General features: G+C 27.2%; 1 protein-coding gene across 1 annotated transcript in view; it reads left to right on the forward strand.

Annotated features, from left to right (window-relative positions):
- LOC112598504 (5-hydroxytryptamine receptor 1-like) overlaps nucleotides 1-23,873 on the forward strand; it is a 207,959-nt gene that overhangs the window by 140,550 nt on the left and 43,536 nt on the right. Inside the window, exons 4-5 of the mRNA XM_025344988.1 lie at nucleotides 7,481-7,980; nucleotides 11,353-11,862. Of these exons, the coding sequence (XP_025200773.1) occupies nucleotides 7,630-7,980; nucleotides 11,353-11,862 (861 nt within the window). The 5' untranslated portion in view covers nucleotides 7,481-7,629. The remainder of the gene's footprint in view (nucleotides 1-7,480; nucleotides 7,981-11,352; nucleotides 11,863-23,873) is intronic.

A 23,873-nucleotide genomic window follows, 5' to 3' on the forward strand; every position in this document is an offset into this window, starting at 1 on the left:
AGTTTTAAACATAACTTCTTAATTATTGTATAGGATTTTGGAAAAAAAAAATAGCGCACAACTGTCGTTTGACAAATACAAATGCACAAATCGTTTTTTACAAATAATTTATATAATATTAGCATATATTTTATTTAATTAATATTGTCAATAACTAAATGAATTATTATGTTTATTTTTTTTTCAATTTCACCATAAAAACTATTAGCAATTTATTTAGAGCTCAATTTAAAAATTTGTTGAAAAATCAATTCAGTTAATAATTATAAATGTATAAAATCTGTGCTTATTATTATTGAGATTAATTTTAACTACCATAGAACTATTTAGAATAAAACAAACGGGCAACTATTAAATCGTTTTAATTAAAACGAAAAAAAATCATCTAATAGATACTTAATTCATACATTTTAATTTACATATACATAAAAAAAAAAAAAATGCCTAAAACAGTTGTTATACCATGACCAATTTTTATAATATTATATGATTTTGTTTAATTAAAAGATATGATTATTTATTGTGTGCACTTTCGATACTTATATCTCTTGTATTCGTGTTCCATTATGTTATAAGCCTTTTCGTCGTCATTGGTGTTAAAGGTACATACAGCTATTGTTTCTTATAATTACTATTCACATTTATCAAAAACGTTATCTGTTGTGACAATAATTATATCATGTTTTTACGTTGTCTAGTTGCTAATCAGCTGTTTCCTATACGGTTAAATCCAAGACAGCTACAACCATGAAATCGTGTATTATAACTAAATGCATGTACCATTTAGATTTAATTCTACCAATGACTACTTATCTAGCTACATTTCACCATTTGCAAAATATATTATTAATTTTTTATAATAACTGATGTCAAAAATGTTGAAACATCAACGCTTGTTTCTTTTAATTAATAATTCTTCTAACAAAATATATTTAATTTAGAATATGAGATAAATTAAAATAAAGTCCAGTTATCCAGTTAATATTTATTTTTAAATTATTTTCAACCATAAAAATAATACGATTTCAATTAAAATAAATACACTAACAATTATTTTATAATATTAATAATTATTGTACTTGGGCAAAATATAATATAATATTATACAAAAAGTAACGTGGCGCTTTGAATAGGCAATATGAATACTTTAAAGAACACGGTAACAACTATAAATAATAACTGTCTATTCATGTAGAAAGGTTAGTAATAATTTTAGGTAAAAATAATATTTCGATAATAACTTTTGCAAAAAAAATATTTATTAATTATCTAAAAAAAATTAAAAAAATTTGAATTATTAAAAATAAATACATGTTAGCTAGAAAATATTTTTGTTATCCAAAGTTGGGAATAAAAAAAAAAAAATATAAGGATATTTATTTTTTTTACTTTAATTGATACCACAAAATATTTATATAAATAGCATTAACACTTTTTTAGTTCTAAAATTTCGTGTTGCATTCACAAACAAATAAGCCATGCTTAAGTTAATTCAAATCTATATTATACTTCTGTATGTAAAATTTAACGGTAAAAATTGTTGGTAAATTGGAAAGTTTTGTAACCGTAATTTTAATTTTTTTCAATATTTTAAATAAAGTATAAATGTTAAATAAATATTAATAAATGTTTAAATTTATATATTTTGAATACTTTTATAAAAATAGGCTCATAATTTATTTTCTCTATTTTACAACCTGTCCCTAAATCGATTCACAGAAAACCATTAGCAAATGTGTAAATAGAGTACATACTACATAATTTAGTAGTAAAAGTTATTACGCAACAAGAAACATTTAGAAACATTTAATATAAGTGTTTACTGGATTTCAACAACAGTAAAAAAATTTCCTAACTTACCATCTCCAATTTTATATTGTTGATAACGAGAAAACAATAATAATATCTATTCGCTCGTTTAATTGCGCATCTTATAAGTTTATAAATAATATTTTAAATGGTTTAGTAATATAATTCATAATTATCAAAGTAATATCTTACTTTAATCTAATTTCTTTGTTAGAAATTGACAACACATAGTTGTCGATTTTAAAAACTATTTAAATAATTACATTTAACAGTTAAGATGTAGTTAATCGCAGTTTAAAAAATATAAAAAGTTAGAAAACAAAAACAACTTATTATTATAAATTTGTTCTAGAAACTTTAACTAGAAAAAATAATTTTATGTTAAAATTTATAATAAAATATATTTTTAAAATTTAATTTAATATGGTATTTTTTTAAATAAAATTACTGAAAAAAATTTTCATGTAAATGTATAGTTGTTTATATTTCAATATATAAATATTTGTAGATAGATGATACCAAAGCATATTTATTTTTTTTTATGTTTCATGTACGAATATTTTAATATCGTGCAGAATATTTTTGAGAGTATACGTAAATTGAAATATTCTGTTTTCAGATTTTAGGTGTAAATATATTACAAAAATATTAATTTTTTTTTCAGAAAAAAATTTCAATTTTAAACATTTAAAAATTAATTGATCTGATATCAGTTAAATTTGACAATTTTAATTACTAAATTATTTTCTAAAACGTACAAAAAAAAAATATTCAATAACTTTTTTATTTAAAAGCAAAAAAAAAAAAATTATTTAACCTTGATTGTATTCTTTCAATGATAATATCTAGTATAAAATATCTACAATATTCTTTTAAAACAAAAAAGTTTTTCAATAATTTATTTATTATCGTTATAATGCCAAGCTATGTTTGTAACATAAAGTTATTTGTTTCTTCAAAAATGACATTATGATGTACACAAATGTCTACAAATAAAAATCGACTAAAATAAATAAAACGAATAAAAGAATATAGTTGAATAAAACTATAAAATATTTGAAATTAAATAAACCAGAAATATAACAAACCATTAACTATTAATGTTTACCACTTTCTAAAAATATATAATTCATTTTCTCGCAAGTGTAATAATTTATATATGAATATCTTATAAGTTATAACAAATGTTAACTTTTTTACTCTAAAAAATTTTATTTGTCTCTTATTTTATAGAAAATATATATTATTTATTATAAAATGAATAAATCGGTTGATAGTTATTAGATAGCAAACTATTTTAAAAAATATTAATAATAAATCAAAACTTGAAATAAAACTGAAGTTAAATATAAAATAACAATATTGTTTGTATTCGGATAAGTTAAATAAATAATATGCATTTATAAAACCATTTATTTCGACCGTGAATTTTCAACTTTATATTATAGTTTTTGAATGATTTACTGTACTAAGTAATAAATATTAATAATGTGGTTGCGATGTTTAATGAATTTTCTTGGATTATATCATAAGTATAAATCGTCTTCTGTTTAATATATATGTTGTGATATATTTCACATTATTTTAAAACTTCGACTTGGTAAGATCATATGCTATGAAAACGCATTATTTTTAACGTTCTTTTGAAAGTACCGGCATAGAAGTTTTTGGTATGTGAGATAAATTTAGTACTTTTCAATCATTTATTTTAAAATAGTAATCAACCCTTATATTTTATTCGTAGCTAATGTGTTCAGATGTTGATTTATTAATTATTTGTTCTATTGTATAATGTAAGACATATAAATTCTTCAGAAGATTATTTTTTTAATTGCATATCATAATTTTAAACTCGTTAACCCATATTATCCAATTTAACGAGTTCTCCAATTTGTGTTTCATTGTTAAATGTTCAAATGAATATTGCAATGTATCTATGCCATAAGTTACTGTAGATTAAAATACTAGATAGACTATCGTAATCTTCTAAAAAAATCGGTATAACCTCTAATCTAGTATCAGGTTAGGTCAGGTTAGGCAAAAATCTATCTTTGAATATTTTTATCAAAGGAATGTTTATTTTATATTATATACATAAAAGTTATTAAATACTCAGATCATCCATATTAAGCAAAAAACAATGTTTATTTTTTAATGTTCTTTTTTTATTAAATATAATATTGCTATTCGTAAAAAAAAATACTTTTAAAATATGCGATTTTATTTGAAAATTTCTCAAATTATTTAGCATATTTTAATGTCACAAAGAACGTTTATTTAATCTAATATCATAAAATGTTGAGTAAAGTGTTAAAGTTATTAGTTTTACAACGATTTATTACCATTGTGTACCAGACAGTTTAAACGGAATTCAATAAATATATACAGAATTTTAGAATGTTTTATAGATTATATTGCTTATCAATAAATTATTACTTACTCTACACCTGTTTTAACTTATAAAAAATAACTTGTGACTGTTTAATACCTTATACTTTAAGTGCGTAAAATAAAAAGATAATTTTACACAACGTTAGTGTAATTGATCATAATTTACACACTAAATATTTTAAACATATAAAATAATTGTAACTATAATTAACGTAAGGAAACTCTCATATAATCATTCTTAATTCTTTATACAAATATAACGTATAATATTTTTGAATTTAATCATAAAATTTATTTATTTTTATACATATATATATATATATATATATATAAATATATATTAAAATTACATTTAGATGATGTTGCTACAATGGCATATGGGGCTTTTAACATGACAAGACAAATACTTGCTATGACAGTATATAATTGAGTTGTATTTGTTTATGTACATTTTTTACGTATTTACGTACAATTATACTACCTATCTGAAGACTTATCTCTAACTGTCAATAAGATACCATTGATAGTGTGTAGTTTTATAATAGAAAAACAACCATATGCTAAACTTTTTCACTTAAAACTTTATACATTTTTAAAGGAGCATTACTTCTTGCAATAAGATATTATTAAAATGCCTCACACTTATTTTTATATATTTTTTTGTATTATTTATTTAAAATAATATTTACACTGTATACTTATTTTAGCAAATAGGCAAATTAAATGAATAATTAACATACACATACATACACACATACACACGAATACTTAAAGAAGAAAGCAACTAATTAGTATCACCTATGAATTTTTAGATATTAATCAACAAACTTACTAACAACCTACCATAAAAAATAATAAACACTAAATTATTCTAATTAACTAAGAAATGCGATTAATGTTGATCGTAAATTAATCTTAATTAACGCATTTTTATCAAATTCTTCCTCTAATTTTTTTTCTTTTATTTGTACATAAAAATTGTTTTTTTATAAAATATCTTGGTTAACCAATTCAATTAACTTATATGATCGGGTTAAAACACACACAATTTTTTATTTTTTAGATGTATTAAATTCAAAAATTTATATATAAACTCACTATTGAAAGACCATTTCAAAATGGATCTTTCAGTCAAGCTAGCACGAAAGTTTTTTTTTTAAACAATGTAGATTTACTTATCACTTTGACTTATTTGTACAAAGTAATGTATACATTGTTAAATAGTTTAATAGAATTAAAAAAAAAAAAAATGTTCAAAAAAGGAAAGTTGTTTTGTCATATTGGGACTGTAATAAACATTATTTTTGCATGTGTATTTTTAATATTATTGTCTCTAATATGAATAAAACAAATAATAGTTTTTATGCAATTGATTTGTGATAAACATTTAGCTGTAAATATTTTTAAAATATACTCTGTATTTAGATTTTTAAGCCATTTACGTATTCTGGATTCGATATATGAACATAATATGACATATTATTACTAACAAATATCATTGATGCGTCATAAATATAAAAAATACGTTTTTAATACAATAATGTGCTATTAGCTTAGGTATTAATAGTATGAGTATGTATACTATACAGCAGTTAGTTATAATACATATCTAGAGAATTCAATAAATTTGGAAACAGTTATTAGATCATATGGAATTGATAAACGATAATATGATATAAATTATTATGTTATTATATATTTTACTTTATAAACGTACTGCAATGTTATTTGTTATTTATCCATGACGTATGTACATATTACTGTACATGATTACAGTAATAATTAAGTACTAACAACTAATAAATACTTATACCAGTATAGTGTTGTTGTATATATCCAAACAACAGAATTTGCTACTGAATAATTTAACTTTTACATTTGATATATCTCAACATATTCATAATTTTGAAGTTTTCTTATCTTTTTAAATCTAGATTCTAGGTGTAATTGTATTATTCTATAAAATAACCGTTTTTCAGTCGATTTACTTTAGAATGATAATAATAATGATTATCTTTAACATTTTTAGAAAAGTTTCACTATTGGTTTTGATAAAAACAATCGGTACATTTTATAATAATGATACAAAATTGATCATTTATTAGATAGTTAAATTTTATTATTATGGCCCATATAACTTATAGGTAGGTAGGTAGTTTAAATTTTTAGCCTCACATACTACACATTTCTGTTTTTCATAAATCATATTATTAGTTATTGAAATATTCTTAACTTAACTGTATCCCTTGTGTATGTTGCATACTTATACATATATATAAATATTATAAAGGTAGTCATTTTTATTTTAGAATGTATAAAGACCCCATAACCTCATAACTGCCATACTCTCCGTCTTTCTCTATCACTTGCTTTATCGTCTCTATTGTTCACTTCTAACATATTTAATGTATTTTTGCACTCTATTCACCTATCCCCGTGTTGGCTCGGTTTCGGTAAACTAATCTTAAGTGTCCATATTGTAACTTTCTTTATACATTTTTACACGACTTTTTTCCTCTTTTTTGTTCACTTTTCATTGTCGTAATTATGTCAACATCTTCCAGCACATAATATCTTACATCCTCGTTAATACGCTATTTTTATTCCCACATGTTCTAGCCTCTTACGGGTTTAAATATGAGTATTTATCATACAATTTGTCTTTAATTGTTATCTAGCTTTTATCATCTTCTATTTATGTAATTTTTCAAGGTTCGTACATTACACACATCACACATATATCAAAATCGGGCCAATGGAAAACTTATAATACAGTGTCAATTTAGTTCTTTCGTACACTAGTCGAGGTTATTTTATAACAGTTTTTATTCCTTATGGCAAACAATCATCCGTTTTAGCCACGTTAACGTTTGAAAATATCCTCACGAGTGTCTCCTGTAAATTTTTTTCTATACCACTCGAGTATTTAAATTTATCCACTCGTTAAAACACTTCATCACACATTTTCCGCTGCTGCGGGCTAAAGTATAATATAATTATACCGTGCCACAATAGCGAAAATGTCGACTAATCTACATTCGCCAATGTGCGACGGTTAGATCTCAATAGCGTCATCGTTGTTATACTCATTAATCGTTCAATTTTAGCGATTCGTCGTTATGCGGAGATAAGACGGTCGGACCGCAGTGCGTGTCACTTCGACCGGAACGAGCGCAAAGCGAAAGTCGAACGTTTTTCGATTTCGTCGTTTGTGTCGGACGTTTCCGGTCCACAGACTCCTCCGCAAAAACTTCACCACTAACACGACCGTTGGTTATAGGTCAGGGACGCGTCGTCACTTCGAGGTGGTGCCGGGACGTCATGCTGCCGGTGTGGCGGGCGGCAATGCGGCGATGACGGCGACCGCCAGCGTGACCTGAGAGTGGCCGGCCGGTTATGCTCGGGTCGGCGTACCCGGATGTCGTTTAAATGGACGGCGTCAACGTCACGGCCGCAGCGTACGAGCAGCACAGCAACGAGACAGCGGTGCCGTGGCCGAGGAACGCGACGACCGCCGCCGGCCCGCCGTCAACGTACACGGCGCTGGAAGCGTTCACCATCGGCTCCGTACTGTTCCTGGTCATCGTGGTGACCATCGTCGGCAACGTGCTCGTCTGCATCGCCGTGTGCCTGGTCCGCAAGCTGCGGCGCCCTTGTAACTATCTGCTCGTGTCGCTGGCCGTGTCCGACCTGTGCGTGGCCCTGCTCGTCATGCCAATGGCCCTGTTCTACCTGGTGCTGGGCAAATGGCCGTTCGGCACGTTCGTGTGCGACCTCTGGGTACGTGTGACATGTCACTGCTGTCAGTGGACGGCGATCGTTCGGGCGAGCGGTACACCCGAACTAGAGTTTACGTCAGTTGGTCGTCTCTGAAATCGGTCGTTTGGTAAATTGGTCCAAGTACATTTTCGTCGCGAAACATAAATATCGGTTCAATATATAGGTACAATTCGACAACAGTTATTATTATACGTTTTGCGATAATAATTTGAATTACAGCGTGTACAAATTTAAACTGTCAGGCCAAACCGTCTGAAAATGATTCTATATTGTACCGGAGCAGAAATCCCTAGAAAACGATATAATGACACCACTGAGAGGATAAACACAATATATAAAACATTTAATGATCAAACATTAATTGATGAATCGCAGATAGCTCATAACTTATAATACTTTTCACACATATTAGTTTTTATAACTTATATTTTCACACATACTTGTATTACTACAAATTCTTTTGAGAGAAATTACGAGAAAATATTATTTTTATTACTAATACGTATATATTATTTTTTTAAACGACCAATTTTTCAAACGACCAATTTATCACGACCAAATTCATATAACCGATTGACTGTACCCCTCTAATCTAAACTTTGACGTGCGCGCGATTGGATTTTTTTTTTTTTAACTTTATTATTTATTTTTCACCGCGCGTTACTCAGTCACGGTGTAAATGCTATACCGTCTATACTGGGGGTGACCGACTTGCGGTTCGCGAGCCACATGTGGTTCTCGTCAGATGCGACTCACGTCTTGTTTATAAAAAATTGAAATTTACTCGTTATTATTATTACTACCTACACCGGAATTTCAATTCCTAAGGTATACGTTTATAAAAAAAAAAAAACTATCAAATAATATAAAATATATCTTTAAACGCTTTGGCTTTGGTACCGTCGTATTTTATCCACGTGACCCGCGAACCTCATTTATGTTGACCACCCCTGATCAATACCGTTACAATATGTGTTGAAGTTGCAGTGCACCATTGATATTATTTATTTCAAATCGAAAATATACATCACTGTCATACTCAGTGTATGAATAAATTTACCAATAAACCTTTTCGTACTCATCCGCTCAAACGATAGTTTAGGTGGATTGTTCACTTGCTCAAACGATCGACGCCCGTTTTAATAGTAACGCGATTACAATTCGTATATACATAATATAGGTATGCGCAGGAAAGCAGATTACATTAAATACGGAATCATTTATCGTTAAATTTATGTTTTTTTTTTTTTTTTGAAAATTATATATTTTACTCTTTTTTAAATAATAAAACACATTTTTAATTTCTCATTTTTTAGAGTAGAACGTTTCTCCTTCCCTATAATTTTGATGTACAACAATTGAATATGTGAACACACAATAATGTAATATAATCAATCATAATTATAAAGCTTAAATTTGATTGTACTCAGAAAAATGTTGGCATCGGTTCTTGACGAAATCAATACAGTTTATAATGTGCAGTGCATACCGATGTTTAAAAATGCTTATAAACACTGTTTTCCGACAGATATAAATTCAATCGTTTGGTATAATGAGATAAAAAAAAACCAACCAATTATTTATGGGTTAGAAGGTAAACCCGAAGTACGAATTGGTTGGCAATTATGTAAACGGTAGGTAGATACTTAAATAGCATAATATACATTCATAATAGAAGTATAATAATATGCCTTACTCGCTGTGATGGCATTTAACTTAGGAATTAAACAGTAATAAAAGTAAACATTTTGTCATTTTAATAGTATGTTATTTACGTTTAATACTCATGTATTCTTTACAATTTGAATAATACAATTTACAAGGGAACACATTTTTATTAGATACAATTCCAAAATTCGTTTCAATAAATCACTTGTTTATCGATTCGTATTATGCAAACAGTTCTGCGACACACACGTTAAAAAATATATGTAACAAAGAATACAATGGACAAAGTAAAATTATATCCGACATTTTAATATTGTAAATTAACAAAAGAATCTTTTTAACTCTGAATTACAGTATAGTTACAATTGAAATATCTATTTTATTATTATTCTACTGTTTTCTAAAAATAACCTAATACAACAATTCTGAAATGTATCTATTTTTTCAGTTTTAACTTTTGAAACTTATTAAATATCGGTTATTAACATCGTAATCGCATTACATTACATCGCTGCGACTCCTTTCTGGAAATTCATAAAAATAATTCAAGATATTGTTTTCTCGACTTAAAATTGAATTAAGACAATATGACTATTTAATAACACTTGCCTGTAGATTTAACAAAAACATATCCGGTTTATAATAAATGTCTAAAATTATAAATAACTATACGCATAAAACTTGAAAAACATTTTTGTTTCTATTTTTGAATCATAATATTTACAAAGTTATTAATTCAAATTAAATTTGTTTCAAATATTTAACAACTATTAATTAAAATCACATATTTAAATAAATATTAGTGTTTTTTATAAAATATTATGAGTAGTTTATAATGTAGTGTAATTTGTTTCACTAGTCAGAATTGTTTGAATTGCTATCAGAAATCTAAGTTCCACGCGTCTAAGCTTTAAATAATTATTAAACTATAACTAGTTAATTAAAATTCAAATATATGATTTTTATACACTGAAAGATATTCTGATTTGAAATATATTAAATTAAAAATGTATGTTCTTATACCAAAAAAAAAAAATTTTGATTGAAATAACGATAAAGATAAAAATAGTAAAAATATTTGTTTTCCAAAAATGTCATTTTGTTACACCTTTTTGAAATCGCGATTATAGACACAGATCGTTTTGTGTATCACACCTACACTGTCCATTCGGTACGATACACGATCGATGTATAATATTAAATTATCGTCGTCATACGAACGACATAAGGATATCATATACGTCTCACTACCCACCGCCCTCCGCATATGTGTGACGAATCCGTCGGTCGGTCGACGTCTCTCGCCCACGCCGCCGCTGATTTCTCCTCTCGACACTTAACGCCCCCCCCCCCCATACCGTCGATTTCGCAAGCGCCGCTCGTGCGATTCGTCGATTTTGAAACGCGATTTTTGAAACCCGTACCATCGTATCAGCGGTGCGTTCCCCGATGTAACAAACGACATTTACCCATAACCCAGTACATATTTTACCAGCGGGCGAGGAGGGAGGTAAAAACTGTCGAGGGCGACCTTGTCCGGGGACGGTAGGTCGCACACGCCCCCGAAAACGCGTCGGACTGCGCGACCAAACACACAAACAAACAAAAACGAAAACACAAACAATTCGATGCGGTCGTCGATACGTAAACGTACGACGACGCGGTGGTGCGCTGTAATGACAACGAGTGCGTGTGGTCCCACAGGTGTCGTTCGACGTGCTGTCGTGCACCGCGTCCATACTGAACCTGTGCATGATCAGCGTGGACCGGTACTACGCCATCACCAAGCCGCTCGAGTACGGCGTGAAGCGGACGCCCCGCCGGATGTTGGTGTGCGTGTCGCTGGTGTGGCTGGGCGCGGCGTGCATCAGCCTGCCGCCGGTGCTCATACTTGGCAACGAGCACTCGACCGTGGACGGGGTGCCGCACTGCACCGTGTGCCAGAACTTCGGTTACCAGATATACGCCACGCTGGGCTCGTTCTACATACCGCTGACCGTCATGATCACCGTGTACTACAAGATCTTCCGGGCCGCCCGCAAGATCGTGCTGGAGGAGCGGCGGGCGCAGAGCCACCTGGAGAACAGCCACTGTTACCTGGAGATCAGCGTCAAGAACGGCGTGGGCCAGGTCGAGTCAAAAATCGCGGCCGCCGCGCCGGAACGCGGCCAACACGATCACCGGGCCAGCAGCAGCGCCAGCACCGTTACCACGGTAAGTGTCCACATATCGGACCATGATAATAGTAATAATAATAATAATAATAATAATAATGATTATTCGTATTACGTCGTGTCTTGACATCGTCGTTTATCGCCGAATGCCGCTGTTGTTGACGTTGAACTGCACCCCCGCGGGAGGGAAGAGAGGTCCGATGACTCCGGCGGTGTTTGACGAGAAGAATTTCAAAATGTCCTTTATTCACTTTTCCGTTCGCGTACACTAACGTCCGTCAACACCGCCGTTATCCCTCAACAATATTGTCGTGCGGTTGTCCATCGCACATTTCACGTGTCTTTCTGCACACACCACTCTTCCGCTCTGACGACTGTTCTGTATTACCGTGGTATCTCGTCCGCAACAAGAAGGTTATGAGTTTATGTTTATACGCATTGCCATCGTGTTTTGTCGCTTGACGTTGACGTTCGATTTTTTCGTACGTTTTTGCGCGTTTTCCTAGTATTTTTGCTAATTAAAATATGCTCAGTCATTACTCATTCTGTTGTAAAAACATATACACACCGAAGAATAAATGAGCATTTTAAAGATTTGAAGTCGTTCAGGGTTTTAAAATATTACGAAACAAAAATAAAAGAAAAAACTATTAAAGTTTTATGTGTCTCGACCATCGGGATTTGTTTTGTTCAGTGTCCTACTCCCGTCCCTCTCCCTTTATCAGTCAACTTTAAAAACTTGTAGCAACATGGGAAATCTTTTTATTACGCTTTCCATATAAACTTGAAACTAATTAGTACATATTGCTTACAATTTTTAAGTCGTAGAATAAGCATTTCACAAATTTACTTATAACTATGAAGCCAACATACAAACTTTGATTTTAAATAAAAACTTCAATGTGCATAACATTAAGTCTACTATACTATATTACACGTGTGTCATGAGAAATTTAATGCCTTGTTTTCAACGGAAATTTTACATTTACTACTTTAACATGCATAGTATTATACATTTTCTAAACAGTAAAAATCTTTAGAAATAAAAAAAAACTCATTGAGTATTTCACTACAATGGATATGTTTGATTTGAATTTAATGATTAATAATTGCATTCAAAATTCAATTCTGATTGGATAATACTTATCACCTATAAGTGAAAAATAAATGATAATTTTAGTACGTCAAGTACTCATTGTGAAATATTTCAAGTTTCTAATTTTTTATGATTTGATATTTATAAATATTTAAAAATAAATTATTTTATTATAAATATATTTTATATTATTTAGTTCACTAAACATTTAAACATCATATTCATATTCCTTTCACTATTCTAAGCATTCTTTGTAAATCTTCTTTATTTTCAAATATTGTTGCTTTGCGTATCATCAACAAATCATATTGTATAAACTGTCTATGTCTTTATACTAATATTGAATTACATTATTAATTTAAAATTATTCGAGTTTCAATAATAGAAATATCAAAATACTAAAGACTATAATGGGATTAATTAAAACCTTTTATTTGTTATATATGACTGTAGCTTACCTAAGTAATATAACTAGACTATGTCATTATGAACTTATAACAAGTTCTTACCTTTATTCTTATCTTATTTATATATTTTTAGAGCATCGATTTTATTGGACTGTATAATTCCATTTCAGTAGTTTAAATATTTAAAAACTTCAGATTTTGCTATTCAGGGTATAATTTATTTTCCTAAATAATATAAATATTCTTTATTTATTTATTTTTTTTATTTATACATACAAATTTTTATTAAAGGTAAAACATGTATTTATACTGTGTTCATACACATTATTACCACAGATAACTGCAAGTTAAAATAATCTTCGTTATACGATAAACATTCAGATGTTTTCCGCTGAGACAATTTTGAATGTATTATAATCTAAACGACATTTTCAATCGTGTGTTTACACAACACGAATATTTTCTCGGAATTTCTGAGACGTAAACACAAATAAATACACTTTTTTTTCTCTTTCAGACGACAAACATATAGGTGACAGCGGTGGTATGCTTTGTAAAGCAACTACATGAGTGTTCTCTTGCGAATAAAACATAAAAAATATTATTAGAGTTGATATATATTTTCTTCTTATTCCCATTATCCTCTACTGTAGCATTTCGTTATATTTATATATATACACGCACAATCCTCAAGCTTGTATACATACACACACGCACCAATATATAAATATTTTATACTTGAAAATAATATAATACCATCGAACCCTGCCATTTCTTTCGTGAACATTGTAATGTATCCCCTAGCAGCAGCCTTTACAATGTATAAAATAAAAATGACAAAACTAAGACGATTTGATGTCCTTTTGGCTCTTTGTTACAACTACCAAAATATTCAAAATTAAATGCTGGCTCTTTCGATCGAAACAAAAAATGACTATACACAACATACGTATCCACTTCGTATGCAGTAGGTATAGTAGGTATAGGCATAGAAATCAGTGAGAGAATATAGAACACTATTATTTTCCAATATTTATTTTGTACTTCATTCGGTTATCGATCCGAATGGCCACGTCGGTGGGCAAAGAATGTGTGCGCGTAGGTCGCTGTGACGTTGTTGTTGTAGTCGTGGTTGCCGTAGCGGTTGTGGTTGTTATTGTTGTTGCACGCGAAGAGCTTCAATGAATACAGCTATTGACAGCCCTTAAAATTGATGAATGTTTCTTATGGCAGAAATCCTTCACCCCCGACAGATCCATCCTCGCACCCTTGCACCCTCACACCGCCAGCAAACGCGTTTTTTCCACCTTACCGCTATTAAAATATCCACGTGTACGACGGCGGCATAAAAGTGCTTCAATTCACGATATGGTTTTCGTACGCCAAATAAGCTGCCCGACGTCCGCCTTCAATAGTCAGCACTCAGCGCTTTGGACTTAAAAATTAAACTCGCAGTACGTTTTCTGTTTACTTTTACTGAACAATTTCTTACATTCATTCTTAATGCTATTACGTTATTTTTGTCATGAACTAAGATTTATTAACTCGATATATGCAATCAACCGAAATCCAACACTCACATTTGTGTAATACATTTTTCTACTCGAACGATAATTTATTACACTACACATGCCACAAGAGACTTATAATATTCCTCTCGAAACCAAATATAAGATGAACAAGTAACCATTAACCTATGACAATATAACATGACAGTTATATTGTCAAATTATTCATGAAATCTACAATATAAATCTATATTTGTCTGTATTAAATAGATCAAAATGATTATTAAAATACTTGTCATACAACAAAAGCTTGAATTAAATAACAATCTTGACAGGTATTAGTCGTTTACCATAATTTCAATATTCATGTTTATATCAATATTTTTTTAAAAAAGCGACATCTTAAAAACCGAGTTTATCTTAGTAAAAGTGAATACTTTTAATTTGGTTAAGATTATTTGATTTTTATATCATTAGCTAATTGTATATAGTATATACTTCTTTTCTTTTATCTAAATTTAACGGTGAATACATTTTTAACATCATTAATGTCACTGTGTTTGCTATTAAACTGATTATTTTATTAAACAAAATCAATTAAAAATGTTGAATTTATTTACAAACTATAAAATTTTAATCAAGTTTAAAAACCAAAGAATTGTTGGTTAATACATTAATTTTTAAACGATTTTAAATTTTAAATTGCTTGTAAGGCATCTTAATACTATAAAAAAATAAACAACAAATAATTAATATATGACGAAATATAATAAAACAATAAATTTACTTAATTTATACATCTCTCAAATAGATTGCAGTTTTTTATAATGATAATTTAATTTGATCTTATGTGCAATGCCCCAGGCAGTATTATCAACTTTTTCTAATCATATTATAAATTCATCAATGTTTAATTAAATTTAATTATTTTTCAATTAAATGAAATTGCACATTAGGATGTATTTAACTATTTTAGCTATTTAATGTTAAATATTTTGTACAAGAATATTTAAACAAAAACATATAGATACATCACATATCAATGTATAAAAACTGAATAATTTTAAAAATAAAGATTTAAAAATAATAATTATTTTTTAATAATAATTGTAGAGAAATAATAGCTCAATTAAGTAATCATGTAATATGATAAATAATTGAAAATGCTGTGTGTCGTAATCATCATCAGCGTAAGTCATAAAAATACAATTTTTATTGATGAGTTTTGCGCATGATAACGTTAAAGATGTCTATTTTCTCCTTTCTTGCATTTCATAAAAATTTGTCTGTATATATACAGACAACTAGATTTTTATAGGGTATTTATAATATATAAATGTATATATATATGTGTGTGTGTATCTGTGTGTATCTGTGTATCTGAGTGTGTCTGTCTGTGTGTATGTGTATTTGTGTTTTGTATGTTTATCCCACACGGCCAACGATTACATTTTATGACGGATATTTATCGGTGCCGAGGAGCACAATAATAGCAATATTATTATGATTACAACAACGATGGCGGATGGCGATGAAAATGAAATGGCGTAGGTCCATTTTATTGTCAGTGACGGTGGCGTCTGATAAATATAGACCATTTGACTCGTCCCGAAATAGGAAATTTTATTTACCTGAGCGTAAAATGGCTATTTCGTCAGATTTCCAACCCTTAGGTTCTCATTCTCCATTTTTGGCATAAAACGTTATTACTATACGTGAAAATAACTTGTGTGCTCTCCCGTGGTGGTAGAATAACGACATATAGCTACTATAGTTATTGCATTTGTGCCGGACGTATGCGTTCAAAAAAAAAACTATTTTTGCATTCTTTTGATTTTTACCCTTACTGAACTTGATAATACACTTACTTGTTTATGTTAAAACTTCATGGTAAAAATACATTTACGGAAATTTAAAAATGACTCACTTGTATTCCTTATTATTTTTGCAAATCTATAAACAACATATACTGACCAGAGAAAATAAATGAAAATAAATTGTAATTATGTAATATGTAAAAGTAACAATATTTTTAGATACCAAGAAATATGCTTTTAAAGTGCTTTTCTAGTTTTATGTTAATATCTACAACTCGTTAGTTACCCACAAATAATAACCACGGAATACTCATCGATCAAAATCAAGTCTTATGAGTCTAACCTATATTTTTATTATGTCATCATGTTATTTGAAAAATGTATTTTTACTTATAAAAATTAACTTTGTGTCATTGGATTTAAGTACATACGGAATGGTGTAATGGTTGTACGAGTTTATCAATCGTGTCCAACCCGTGGTCCATGGGCCGAATCCAGCCCATCAAACTACTCCAATGATACCGTAGAAATATCATAAAATTAAAAATCGAATAAGCAGTATAAAAATTATAATTTAAAAAAAATGTTATTTAAATACATTTTTAAAAAGTATAAAATACCTTATAATAAAATACCTTATAATATTTTTCAGTTTGAATTTAAAAAAAAAAAAAAAAAAAACTATATTTTAGATTTTGGAATATTTAATAAAAATAAATTAGTAATAAAACTTATGAATACGCAATCCTACAATTTCTGATGACGAAATAAAACTGTTGACTTGCGTGGAAATATCTAGTACCTTAAACACACATAATATAAGTTAATGATAAAAAGTACAAACTCAAATAAAGGTTATACCTGAAAATTCGATGAGTGAATAAAGATAATATTCTATTTTTAGTATTTATCAAAATGAACAAAATAACCGTGAAGTATATACGAATCCAGTTTAAATATAAATTTCGAATGTGGCCCGCAAGTTGAAAAAGGTCAAGCAAATATGTTTTAGATCAAGAGTAAGACAGGTCTATCATACACCTGTAAATTTGGTTTGCAATATTTCTCAATATTGTATGTATATGTTATAATGATGGACAGATCCAATTTTAGATTTTACTTACATATAGTAAAAATGTTGTGTTTAGTAAATAATGTTTCTAAAATGCATTTAACTACGAATTACATTTTTATCTATTATGATTTTAACTAAGTTTAGAACTATTATTGTTTAACAACAATGATTAATGATGATTATCGACATTCGACCGAACTCATACCTAATATCACTTCTAATAGTTAATACATTATAATATTTAAAACTTATATTTATATATAATATATATATATATGAATAAATAAATCTCAAGTAAAGTTGATTGATGGTAAATATACTAAACTTTGTTGGTTAATAAATATTTCCATAAACCAAATAATAAAAATCCTAAGAAATATAATACGAAGATACGATAAAAGTAACCTTTAAATACATAATATGTATTATTTAGGGAATCAAGATAAGCATAATATTTCACATTCATATTATTTTTCTGTTATTTTTATCTACAACTTAAATGTCATAGTTTTTTAGACTGCTAATTAGGAAGTGATAATCAATTGTCATTAAACTATATATATATAAGCTAATCATTTTGCGATAAGATATCTAAAATTATACTATGTTTATATAATGAATAAAATATAATATATGAATTTCGAAACTGTCTAATTGAAGTTAAGGAAATATTATAAACATTGGTAATTTTAATAAATTACAGTGTAAGATAACTTTCATTTTAAATGTTTATAGTGTTCATGTATTTTGAATCTATATTAATTCATGGGTAAAAATGCTATGATATTCATTATGTAAAATATTTTATAAATGTATTGTTAAACAAAAAGACATTATATGACTTAGCACAATTATAAAATAAAATTTAATTTTTAAATTTGTATTAGTGTACTATGTTTATTGTAGGTATATTGTTTAAAAATATAATTTAATCGACAATATTCCAACCATTCATGGAATAAATTCAAATATTATAAAAAATGAAGTTATATCTAATTAAACTATCATCAGTCTTCGACAATACATTATGTATTTTTTTATACATGCTGCAAGTACCGTTCGAAAAACACAATCGAACATCACTGAAAACAATAACAATACTATCTACCAAACCATTCAGTAGAAATTGAAAAAGCTTTTAAGATGTTAAATAACGAAGTTTTCGGTTTGCTTTATAGATTGCGATAAATTTAAGATGTGATGCTGATGTAAAAGTAAAATACCTCTCAAGATTCCGTCAATAATTTTTGAAACATTCTTCAAAAAACATTTTACGTCTCACGTACGTCAATATGTCACATTTATTAAAAAAAATATTGAATAAAATAAATCGTTTTGCATTTAATATTTATATATAAATAGGTCATGTTTTATATTGATAATTTTTATTTTTATAGATAATCTATTTAATATTAAAAATGTTATACGAACCAATAAATAAGAATCAAAATTGTTTTAATTTAACTATTAATTTCGAGTACAATTTAGAAATATTTTATGGAATAGCTTGTTAAAAAGAAAAGAAAGTTATCTTATTAAAACTATAAGTATAAGTGGCTTAAAAATATATTTCAATTTATTATAAAGTCGATCTCAAATAGATTTAACAAAAAATTCAAATCTGCTATATTATTTTTTTAAATTTCAATTGACATGTCAAAATTATAAGATATCTAAAATAGTATAGTTATATAAAATATAAATATTACATAAACAATATAAACTGTTTCAAAAATAATTCGTGTAATAATATCATAATTACTAAAAATAAAGTAAATGACATAAGGTAAATTTTTAACTACATATAATAATACATTTAAATTTTAACATTTTATTTTTGAACACTTTTTAGTTTTTAACGATAAAATATATAAAGTAAGATATATACTTGAAGTTTTGATCAATAATTATATTATTAATCTTATTTATTTTCAAAAAATAATAAATACAAATTACTTTATAAAATAATATGTAATTTACTTTCTTTTAAATTAATATTATCTATTTCTTTTCAAGTTTTATATCTTATAAAAGGTTACTTTTATCAACAATAATTAATGATAAATAGCTAAATTATGAATCACATACACGATTCTAATTCATTGTGCATAAATTTTAAATTAAGAAAATAAAACTAGTACGTTAAATTACATTTAAAAACTAGTCATCAAATAATAAAATCAAAATACCTGATTTCAAAAAGAAAAATCTAATAATAATATTCAACTCCTTAGATTTGATTAGTCAAATAAATCAAAATGAATTGTTAGTAATATTAAAATAAATTGTTAATTTATTTAACATATTATAAAACATACTTAGATTTAAGAAACCTTTTATTCCAAATTTGTAAAAGAAAAAATGTATCTTACACAAATACAAGTATAATATTTTCATATCTTGTGTTACTTTTCCTTGTTTCTCATTAGACTATATTGCTGTGATTGATTTAATATCAGTATATTTCAAAACAATGGTAGGTATTATCTAATTAAATTAGACTGTATAAAACATATTTGTATTAATAATCTATTTATTACATACATATTTCGAATGAAAAACCACTAAGTTATTTCATCAAGTTAATTGCAAGTCTCAACTCACTTATTTTAATATATTTTAATATGATAGATTGAATTAATATACTGAAGTATACATATATTTTGACATAAATAAGTCTTAAATGTGAAAATATAAAGATTAATTGGATATTATATTATCTAATGAAACTTTCTCTATTTAATTAATTCACAAATTAGGTTCGTATAAACTTCGAACTAGTTTATTTTAAATTCAAATTAATTAGGAATAGCTTACGTCTGGATTTAGAACCACACGTTACCTCAAACACCGTGAACCACACAGCCAATTTCGTTATATTAATGAATTTAGTGTTTTAACCATGTACCTATAAATTATAATATAAGATCCATAACTCATTTTAAATTATTATACATACATATTTAATTTGTTCTAAATTAGAGGCGAATATTTAATAATGTTTTTCGGATAAAATAGGATTTATTTTTATAATTGAAAAGTATTTTATTTTTATGAAGCTTTAGGTATGCATTTAACTATAATTTATAGATTTTGTAAAATAAAACAGAAATTGTACGAATTAATTAATTGTTACAGTGTACACAGTTTATGTATTAAATCTAGTCTAATCCTTTTATAATTGATTTTAATTCATTAACAGTCTAAATATAAGAATATACTACAAGATTAACAAAAATCATTGCATTTATTTTGAATTAAATCGAAAATTTGACATACATAATACTATCGATATTTTAGTTTGTTTTAAATTTCGGTTACAATAACAATTACAAATTAAAAAAGCTCTTGTAATTTATTTTAAAACTTTTTAATGTTGAATCATTAAAAATTAAATATTTATTTAATCAGTATTCAGTTTATAGGTACTGTATACGCAGTTGACACAGATGCGGTCAGTGCAGTTGCGGTCACTATTTTTTTTTTCTATACCTATGAACTAGTTTTACTATACTAACATAATAATAATAATAATAATAATAATAATAATAATAATAAAGTAAAACTTATACTTAAGTAAAACCAAACTTAGAAGTATAGATAATCGAAACAATAAAAGGTAAACATTTAGCATTTTTAATGATTATCAATTCAAACAATACCGACAAAATGAAAATGGGACAATTAGGGTATTTTAATAAAAATAATAAATACACAAATATAAAGGTCGTATGAAAACTAAAAAAAAAGAAATAATTAATTTTTTTGATTATTCCTGATATAAACCTGATGTGGCAACAAACAAAGTAAAAAAAAAATTTTGTAATGCAAGAAAAAGAGTGTAAGAAGATTCATCATAAACATCATCACAAAATTTGTGTCAAGAGATTTCTTCTTTATTTCAAAAAGGCTATGACCACGTTACTAATAATCCTATTTGTGCTTCCGCCAAGACAACTTTAAATAGGATTGAAAAAAGACACTAGTAATATATTAAATCAGAATTTGAAAGAAGTAATTAATTGTACATGATAATATTTCACAATTTAGTAATAATTACCAATTTTTATTATTTTACGATGATATTGAAGAAAGAATTAATGTTTTTCTAAGTAGTACTTAAAGAGAAGCCGCATTCTACTTAAAAATATTTATTTTTCGACAGGATTTTAAAAGTTTTAGCAAACAATTTCTACAAATATACGAAATACATATAGATATATTAGAAGCTCATCGAGTACAACTAATTTGACTCCAGTTATTTTTATATTACTTCCAAACAAACAAAAATAATTTTTACTCGATTATATTTGTAACTTATAAAAGAACATATTTCAAATTTCAACCCCAGTATAATTACAATTAATTTTGATGCAGCAAATATTCAAACGATTTAAAATATTTTCCCTAATACTCAAATAAGTGGCTGCAATTATCATTTCAACCAATTCCTATGGCAAAAATTTTAAAATATAGGACTAGTAGATAAATATAGAGATAATGAAGAAATTCGCATTAATATTAGAATGTTTTCAACTTTAGCTCTTATTTTACTTCAATATATTGACGAAGGTTGGCTAATAGTTATGGAAAATAGTCCTGATAATAAAAATCTTGAAATATTTCATGACTGTTTTGTAGAACAGTGGCTTAAAAATGCAATAAATCCCAAGTATATATGAAATTAATACCAAAAAATATACAGAAAAAGTAATGTTGTTGAAGGTTGGTAAAGTAGATTGAAAAAATATATTAATAGACCTCAACCAAATTTTTCAGCTCTATATAAATATCTTACATTAAAAGCTGAGTACTGAGACGTATTATTTTTCAATTGAAATTTTTTAAATTTAGAAGGATAAAAATAAAAAAAAAAAATATTACATGGAACTTGATAGTAAAATTGACAAAACATTAAAACCAAATAAAGAGAACAGAGACTCAAAACAATGTCTTAAAATTCTCTCTCTTGTTAAAAATTCACTTAATAAATCATGACAATTAACTGACATATCTCAATAAAAATGAGTCTACAAATTAATAATTATATCATAATAATTTTCAGTAAATGTATAAAAAAAAAACAATTTTAAGTATGTCTATAAATAATAAATAATGTTTATTGTCAGTCCTGAGCCTATACAAATGCTAAGGCTTACCTTTTGTTATTTCAATTATTTCTATTTCTTGGACCGAAATCTATTCCTTATTTGATTGTGTTTTCTATTCCATGTTTTGTCTGTAACTGATAAACAGGTACAATATATACAATTTACCTGCCGTAAGTGCTATGTTGTAAAATAATTATTATTATCATATTGAAATCAATAACGTACCAATTTGTACATAAAAATAACATAAAAGAAGAAAAATTTGGTTTTACTATAGTATACATTTAACGATATTATTATTATTTTAGTATTGTAAAACCAGTTCATAGGTATAAATGAAAGAGTGACCGCAAGTGCCACCAAAAATATATTGACCGCAACTATGCCAACCGTATCTATGCCGTAATCCTGTATACTCGTGTAAGCAAATTATATGTATATGCGTTTATGATATATAAGGTGTATAATAGGGTGCTCCTAATTAGTATTACGAACATGATGAAGATTAGATACACACTTACTGTTCATATCTAATCCCTTTCCACAATTTTTGTAACAAGATATTTAGAACATGCAATTTAATTATAAATATATATTTACCTACATAGTAACAACATCACATCTATAATATCTGTACACACAATATTTGATATTATTATCATATTCGGTATAAAGTATACGTTGACCATAAACAATCAGATTAAGAGCGCTTTGATTTATGTTTCTAGTATAAATATTAATGGAATTATCCAATTTCCTAACGAATATATTATAATATAACATAGAGGAGACCGAATAGAATGGTATATTTTGCGGATTAAGTTGGGATATATCACATTGACGTGACTATAAGAATATATTTAAATAATTATTAATGTTTTAACTGTTCGTGGTGGTTATTTTATTGTGTAATACATTTATTTAATACTCAAATGATACGTTTCATGTTTAAAATAAATAAAATAAAGAAGAAAAATATGCAATTTACTGATAAAATATATATTTAAATAAATAGCTCATTTTTTTTAAATGTTATA

This window comes from Melanaphis sacchari, unplaced genomic scaffold (assembly GCF_002803265.2).
Source record: "Melanaphis sacchari strain LSU unplaced genomic scaffold, SCAv2.0 Contig48_pilon_pilon, whole genome shotgun sequence".
NCBI classification, from domain to species: Eukaryota; Metazoa; Arthropoda; class Insecta; order Hemiptera; family Aphididae; genus Melanaphis; species Melanaphis sacchari.